This window comes from Sturnira hondurensis, unplaced genomic scaffold (assembly GCF_014824575.4).
Source record: "Sturnira hondurensis isolate 20B ecotype Veracruz unplaced genomic scaffold, ASM1482457v3 Scaffold0004136, whole genome shotgun sequence".
In the NCBI taxonomy this organism is placed as follows: domain Eukaryota; kingdom Metazoa; phylum Chordata; class Mammalia; order Chiroptera; family Phyllostomidae; genus Sturnira; species Sturnira hondurensis.
The window spans coordinates 45789001-45797700 of record NW_028076767.1 but is presented as its reverse complement, the minus strand read 5'-3'; the positions used below and the strand labels follow the sequence as shown (position 1 = coordinate 45797700).

The 8700-nt window shown below is 37.3% G+C and overlaps 1 protein-coding gene across 1 annotated transcript; it reads left to right on the top strand.

Moving 5' to 3' along the window:
• The first annotated feature begins 922 nt into the window (after window positions 1-922).
• G6PC2 (glucose-6-phosphatase catalytic subunit 2) lies at window positions 923-8115 on the top strand. Its single transcript, XM_037044532.1, has 5 exons — window positions 923-1216; window positions 1819-1928; window positions 3575-3686; window positions 5915-6030; window positions 6757-8115. The coding sequence occupies exons 1-5, from the start codon at window positions 999-1001 to the stop codon at window positions 7266-7268; spliced, it is 1068 nt and encodes a 355-aa protein (XP_036900427.1). The 5' UTR covers window positions 923-998; the 3' UTR covers window positions 7269-8115.
• The last annotated feature ends 585 nt before the right edge of the window (window positions 8116-8700 follow it).

The window sequence follows — 8700 nt, the reverse complement described above, 5'->3', positions numbered from 1 at the left end:
GTGGGGCTAAACTGCTTTCACAGGAACCATCACAGGAGTAACTGGGCTCTCTACGTCCAGCATCTCACTTCTGACTTGGATCCACGGTTCTCTTTGAGTTGCCCTTCTGTTTATTCCCAATCTGCCTGTTGGCTTTGGTGTGTCCCACAGAATTCTACTGAAAACTCTATTGCCAACAAACCATTTCCTGATTTGTCCAAAGTTTTTAGAAGTCTATTCCTGTCTTTCACACAAGCACTCCCCAATGCTTTCAGTTGTATTCTGTAGTCCATAATAATATGACTCAGTCCTAACATACTTCTATTAGCAAAGTGACTTCCATCTCTACTTTCCTGCCTCGTAATTAAAAGGCAACAACACATTTCCTTCTAGATTTTATTTGTTGCATTTATTTCCTTCTCTGTGACATATATATCATTCTCTTTGCTAATAAAAATCAAACTATTTTAATTTAAAGGTCTGCAATCAGAAAAGAATCTGTCGTATCACATAAATTTTTCATGCCCAGATGTTTATTCATCTGTTTTCCTCAAAGACCCAATAAAATCATCAAAGAGCCAGAGTCTATTTTAAATTAAAATGCATGGCTTTAAGGGCTATTTGACATACAGTAATTATTTGCCTAGTCTTCTAGCCAAGCATAAAAATTGCTAATGTCTCTGCCCTTGAAGGAAATGAACTGTGCAAAAAATTTCAGGCAAACACCATCCAACTGTTCACACAAAAGGGAAGTTGCATAAGAAATTCATTCTATCGCTACGCAAATTTCCCCTTGACTTGTTCCAGAGCAGTGTGTGCTCCACCTCTTCAGCTCCAATTAAAATCACACACAAATGAGCTCTTCAGCAGACCAGGGCCGCTGTGCCCTTTCCACAGATGGTCAGCATCACATGCTGCAGTAATGGCTGGACAGGCCACACAGGTGCCGTATAAAAATGGGGGCACTCAGAGCACTTCAGCTCCCACTGCTCTGTGTTTAGAGCCTCCTCTCTTTCAAGATGGACTTCCTTCACAGGAATGGAGTGCTCATTATTCAGCATCTGCAGAAGGACTACCGGGCTTACTACCATTTTCTAAGTTTTATGTCCAATGTTGGAGACCCTCGGAATATCTTTTCTATTTATTTTCCACTTTGGTTTCAACTTAATCAGACAGTTGGAACCAAGATGATATGGGTGGCAGTCGTTGGGGATTGGTTCAATCTTATTTTTAAATGGTAAGACTTCTGTTTTGTTTCATTTTTCCTAAAGCTTATTCTTAAATTTGTAGTTTTGGCTTAATGGTCGCATTTTAGATGTGTGTAGTTTAACTTGGAAAATCTTTCAAACATAACCAGTTAACTTGAAACAGATTCATAAATAGAAGTTACAAAAACCATAGAAATGTATGCTTACATACAAGTGTACATTTATATACAAATGTACACTCATTTATAAGTAAATTCCAAAACCCTGTAACACATATACTGTGATTAGCCAAGAAGTTAGGTAAATGAGCCGCACCATACTGAACAGACTGATGATCCCAGGGGCCACTTTGACATTCCCAGTCTAAGCACCCAAAGCACCCACAGGACTTCCTCTGCCAGGAAAATACATCCCTGTTTTTATTGAAAACTAGGATGCCGAAACCCAAATGACTGTGTCATCCTCTATAATGAGAGATAGACTAGAACCCAAGTTCTTTCAGAGTTTCTTACTTATGAGTTTTCCCCCTCAACCCTTCAAATCACTTTTGCAAGAAAAAGCAGCTAGTCTCCAATTAAGTAGCAGTTGTGTGTTTAAATATATATGCATACTTATATTTCTTCAAATACAGGATATTATTTGGTGACCGGCCTTACTGGTGGGTCCAAGAAACTCAGATCTATCCAAATCACTCAAGTCCATGCCTTGAACAGTTTCCCACAACATGCGAAACAGGCCCAGGTAAGCAATTGCAGCAACCTCCAATCACTAAAGATGTTCCAACAGAGAGCCACTGTGTACGATTATTATCTAGTGAGTGTATGGTACCCTATGGTTTTAAAGAAAGTGTCATGAATGAGGATGCTAAAAGTTCATAAGCATAAAAACTGCTAAGCAGAAGGGAGTTTTATGAGCAATCAGATTTCACTGCATTATTTGTAAAAGGATACGTTAAAGTAGTCCTTACATAATTTTATATTTGGCATTTATTTTTTTGAAGAATGAAATGGTTTGATAATAAAACAAACAAGAACGTTAGCTAAAACAAACTGCCAAGAACTATTTTAAAATCGTAAAATGCTGATTTATCTACAGCCAAGCAACTTTCAAAGTTATTATGGGTCTTCTAAAAAAATCTCATAAATGAGCAAAAAGTAGACACATTCCCTGTAAGAAAGGTAAGGAATTCTCAGTAGTACTTTTGCCAGTAAAGATACCTCTGATCTTAGAGTGATTTCTCTAAAATTTATTTTTCTCTTGTATGTCTAGTATGTAAGGAGACTTCTTGGGCCACTTCCTTTTTATTATAAGTAAGAATCTACACGAGTGTAAAATCTTTACCACGGACGTTGACATTAAGACTATAAAAAGTTTTTTTGAAATATATATCAAGAAAATTACATATCATTGGTTTAACTTACAGGACTGTGTTATAACTCACCATAGTTCATTACATAGCAGAAAATTCATATTTGACCTCCATTAAAACTAACCCTGAATATAGTGTATATGTAAGTTCTGGTGGTTTACCATAATTAATTCTTTATATATCTGGCTTCTATAGTAGACTGTGTTCCATCAGGTTGGGGATTGTGTGTATTTTATCTTTGCGAAATAAATGTAATGTGGATGGATGGATGGATGAATGGATGGACGGATGGATGGATGGACAGATGGACAGATGGACAGGTGAATGAAAGGATAATTTTTTAGACAGTTGCAATGCTACTTTGTTTTATCCCCGTGCTTTCCAGCATGTGTTCTATCAAAGTAAAGTGATTTTTAAAAAATCAAGCTTCATGGGAAAGACATTCTAGGAGTAGAAAGATTACCTGTCTGCAGGCTTCTTCTGCCAATATTGATGCCCCCTTTATAGATTCTCTTCCATTACCTAACAAAAACTTCCATATAGCAGCCATCACAAGATAGGCATGGTGGTAGCAGTCAATTGGTAAATCACACACAAGAGTGATATCCCATAGATATCTGACCTGACAGCCCAAGGAAAATAAACCGGCTTAAGATCCAATATGAATACTTTATTTTTATCATCAATTCAAAACAATCACGTGTTCACAACGAGTAGAGATATGGCAGAGTTGGACACAATACCTTGAGTTCTTAATTAGCCTTGAACATTTTAATTTCTGGAATTTGATAAACTTGAAAAATCTGGGGAAAAATTGTGAAGTAGTGTTTTGAGGCTCAGTTTGGCTCAATTTTCTTTATGTTTACCTATGCCTAAACATTACATATAGCTTGTGCCCTGTTTTATTTATCTGAGTTGTTTGTAATTTTCATGGCTAAGATGCTATTATACTGTCCATTTCTGAAGGTGATGCTCTGTTAACTACCTTTCAAATGGATTGACAACTTTGCTTTTGCAGGAAGTCCTTCTGGTCATGCAATGGGCTCATCATGCGTCTGGTATGTCATGGTGACGGCTGCCCTGAGCCACAGTGTCAGTCACATAGATAAGTCATCTGCCACTCTGCACAGGTCAGCTTTCCTCCAGTTTCTGTAGCACTGGAATATAACAGTTTGAATATATAAGGTGTTTTTTAAAAAATTCATTTTAGTATACTTTGTAGTTGTTAAAATATGCTCATTCTATTCTATCACAACCAAAATAGCAAATGAATAGAAAATTGATATCTTGCTTTAAGATAATATCCTAATTAACTCACAGCTATTGCCTCATTATAGAATTGGAAATGTTTGATTGGTTAACGATTTGCTAAATATGCCTTTGGGTTTCTATAATATAATAACTAACCACTTTAGTATCTCATAAATACGTCATCTAAAATTATATAAGAAAATAATTTTGCATGCACATTCTCTTGCTTTAAGATTAACTAGAAACTTTGAAAATCATCATTCCCCTTGAATGAATCCATTAATTCAATATCAGTTTGCTTATCTTTTTGACTAGCCAATGTTTTTGACATCAGTAACATATATTTTAGCTTTAAGGATGTTGCAAACATTTTAATCAAAAACATTCTAGAGGCAAACTTAAATTTGAAAGTTAATACATTTCATGTTAGTAGATTTTTAGTATTTAGAAAGGCCTAGAATTTTAATGTAAGATTACTTAAAATTTTTGTAGGAATTAAGCTGTTTCCTTCTCTTCTTTCCTGAAATAATTTATCATTAAAACAGCTCTGAACACCAACCACTTTAATCATAAATTATTAGGATACCTAGGATAAGATATGTCTGTTAATTTGTTTTTAAAAATATGACAACATATGCCATTATATAAAAGTTCTTTTGAATAAAAAAGTTCCAAGATTCATCATATAATCCACTTTTTAGAATAGTATTGGATAATATAAAAAAGAAATGACCAAAATAATCTGGACATATTTAAAGTTTACTCTAATGAGACTGTGACCATGTGCCTTAATGTAGTCATCATTCAAAACAACAACAGTGGAAAGTTGTAATTTTAAAAAATTAGCATTTTCTATCTATAGACTATTTCTCAATGTAGGAATCTAGATAAGGGTCACCTTGTTGTACTTTATTTCTTCTTCCAATATCCAAATGTGGAAAATATGTGTTTCTTCTAAAAAATGATCCTCTTTTTCAATTTTTATAACTGCAAAAATTTTTATTTCTTCATCCATCAAAATTTATTTAGTGCCTACTCCTTACCTTAATAATACCAAATTATTATTTCTTCTTCTTCCATACAGTTAACCCCTGCTTACTTCCTCTTTGGAAGTCTCATTTCTCTCTTAGTCTCTTAGTTCCTTAGTCTTTCAATAAGCAAAGTTTGTGTGATTGTCAGGAACCCCCCAAATTGTTAAAATTCAATATTGCTTATTCTCTTTTTAATTAAAATAATGAGCATCATTTGGATTTTAATATTTTTATAAGTTTTTGTACCTTGTTTCTAATCCAAAGTATATAACCTAGAGGCCAATTCCCTTTTTCCTTATTTTCTCTATCTCAAGAACCAAGTAGTCAAGACTTCTTTGAGAGTCTGAAATTAAACCCAATGAAAATTTTACAGCCTTGATAAAATGCTGACATACTTGTCATCCAAGTGACAGCTGCCTCTCCAGGGAGCTTTCCTCGAGGATAGAGAGGTTGAGAGAGAGTAAGAGGAAGCACATGTAACACGGAGTAAAAACGTATAATTCACTCTTGATCATTCTGATATTAGTAATTCACCAAACTTGAATTCCCCCTACTCCATTAAAATAATTATTAGAATGTCAAATTTGCTTCCCTTTATAGTATTTATTAAGATATCAGGATATAGTCCTGGCTGGTGTAGCTCAGTGGATTGAGCATGGGCCTGTGAAGCAAAGGGTTGCTTGTTCGATTCCCAGTCAGGGCACATGCCTGGGTTGCAGGCCAGGTCCCCAGTAGGGGACGCGTGAGAGGCAACCACGCATTAATGTTTCTTTCCCACTCTTTCTCCTTCCTCTCTCTCTAAAAATAAGTAAATAAAATATTTTTAAAAAGATATCAGGATATAGCACTTATAATGCATTGGTAAATGAAGAAACCTCTGCTAAAGCCGTTCAAATCCTATGGAGCACGTGGGAACAACATTTGGGGAAAAGAAAAAAGAAAAAGACCCTAGAATCATGATGTTATGTGAGATGATTCCTCTGACAAAGGTCATCTGGTGTCACCATACCCCCTACAATTTTATGAGTGATACAATTTATTTGCTTTTTACACTCATATCTATTCTTCCATTGTAGACTGACCTGGTCATTTCTTTGGAGTCTTTTTTGGTTGATTCAAATCAGTGTCTGCATCTCCAGAGTATTCATAGCAACACATTTTCCTCATCAAGTTATTCTCGGAGTGATTGGTGGTAAATATGATCACTTGCCTTGGGTCATGTCATTTGAAAGTTGTAGAGTCATTTGTTTTATGTTCTCGGATTCTTCCTGGTAATCAGTTCTCCATTCTAGGTAATTCTGTTACACCACTGATATTTAATGCTACCCTGGGAGCTTAAATGGTTCAACACTTCTGAAATCCTCCCTGTGCACAGTGGCACAGTCTCACTTCACCATATAAACCTTGACCTCTCAGTGAGATGGGCTTCTCTGAAGTGTGACTAGAGCTAAGTTCAACTCCCAAACCACCTTTCAGGCAGCCTGCTTGTGTCTTGATTTGGGGAACTTACTGGCCTTCAAACCCACACAGCACGCCACTCTCTGAAACACCTGAAGTGATTATTACATGACTGGGAACTTCACTTAGCAGCTGCTCTGTATTCCTGAAGTGGCATTCACCATGATTGAGTTTCTGCCATTCAGCCCAAAAAGGTTTTCAAAGTCTAAGTGGGTTGACTCAGTGCCATGGGTTCCTGAAAGATCCCCATGTCCAAACATGGACGGTGGGAAGACCATTGGGCATGTGTGTGTGTGTGTTTAGTTACTGTTTTAAGAAAGATTTGGAAAATAGATACAGCCTAAGTGTCTAAAGCCCTTTATCACTGAAAAAAATGGCTAAATTCTTTAGTGCAGGGAGTAGTGATTCCCTGGGGCTCAAGGGTACTTAGTCACCTTCAGTGTCTTTTTCTAATCTCCAGGCATGCTTGTGGCAGAGGCCTTTGAACATACTCCTGGCATCCAAACGGCTAGCCTGAGCACATACTTGAAGACCAACCTCTTCCTCTTCCTGTTTGCGCTTGGTTTTTACCTGCTTCTCAGACTGCTTGACATTGACCTGCTCTGGTCCGTGCCCATAGCCAAGAAGTGGTGTGCCAACCCCGAATGGATCCACATTGACACTACACCTTTTGCTGGACTTGTGAGGAACCTCGGGGTCCTCTTTGGACTGGGCTTTGCAATCAACTCAGACATGTTCCTCAGTAGCTGCCGAGGGGAGAATGGCTACAAGCTGAGCTTCCGGCTGCTCTGTGTCATGGCCTCATTGACCACACTACAGCTCTACCATTTCATCAAGATCCCCACTCATGAAGAGCATTTATTTTATGTGCTGTCTTTTTGTAAAAGTGCATCCATCCCACTGACTGTGGTTGCTCTGATTCCCTACTGTATTCATACGCTAATGAAACCAAGTGAAAAGAAGGTTAATTAGAATTGTGCAGAATGAGTGCTCTGTGGCGCCAGGACCACCCTCCACTCCCATCATCCTCCGGGAGAGCCACAGAGCAGGGAGAGACTGGGGCATTCCAGTCCGAGGGCGCGAAATGGCAGCCACAGGCCCCATCCCACCCCCACATGCATTTAGTTTAGTCCTCACAGTGGTCTCTCTCTCTCAAGTTAGCTGTCAACATTTAAAAACAAAAATCGAAATTTCTACATTTTCTTGAAAAATCCAATGATATGGCAATTAGAGGGCCCTGCATTCCCACCTGGAGACAATCAACTGTCACCGAATTTCCCCAACTGGAGGCAGACCACCCATTTATCACAGTCTTCAGCATCCCAACAGGAAGCTCAACATCAGATGCTTATATCGTCTTCATATGCTTCTGACTCTTGTGGGCATTTTAGCGGCAGCCAGATCTAACTGCCTCCCTTTTCAGATAAGGAAACTGCTCATTCAGATAAAAGATCTGGCCATTGTCACACTACCGCCAGCATGGGGATTAGAATCAAGCCTTCTGACATGTATTCCCATTAAGCTATGTTTTGTTTCTTCATTTTCAAGAGCTAATGATTTGTAAGGTTTTATGTAGAGTCTATGACAATGACTATGTAAATCAGCTGTTTTTTGCAACATTGACGTAAAAATGTCACATGCTGTTGGAGTTACACTGTGCATGCAGGGCCTCAAGAGGCCCCGTGATGGCTCTAGATATGGACACAGCCAGGGGAAAGGAAACAGGCCAGGCTACTGTGGACTTGAACCTCTGCACAACTCCTGGCTTCTGTTTTACAGTAGTGATTTCTAGTACTTCAATAAATGCTGCTGGAGATACTCTGCTTAGAACATTATTTAGCCTTCAGATGCTTATATCTTTACTATGACATCTTATATTTTATTTTTAGGAGCCAGTTTTTCAAAACTAGAGAAATTGAGCACCTTCCTCAAGGTCATGCTCCAACCATAAAAACTATTAAATGCTTATATCTGTTAGCTGGGTTAACCTCTATGTGTACTGAACTGTGATTAAAATCTATAGGCTTACTCTAGAAAATTATTAATGGAATATTAGCATTATACTAAGAATTTCTTAGTAAGTTTTTTTTCCTCATTTCTCCTAGTAATTCTGGACTTTAAGTTGATAACTCTGTTATTTCAATTAGGTACATTTTGAGTCAGATTTCGCTATATATCTTAGTGACCTGTGATTTACCATAATGCTTCATGTAACTCTTTTCAAGGATATTAACATAATTTATTTTAGATGATGATATTAAATAACTCAGATGTTTATAAAAACATAACAGTTCAAGTGAGTGCTATTTGACAAGGCATTAGTTGAAGATAACGAAAACTCTAAAACTCAAAGTAATTCTTGGTCCACTTCTACATTCTGTCGCTTTTACAAAACATACTTAAT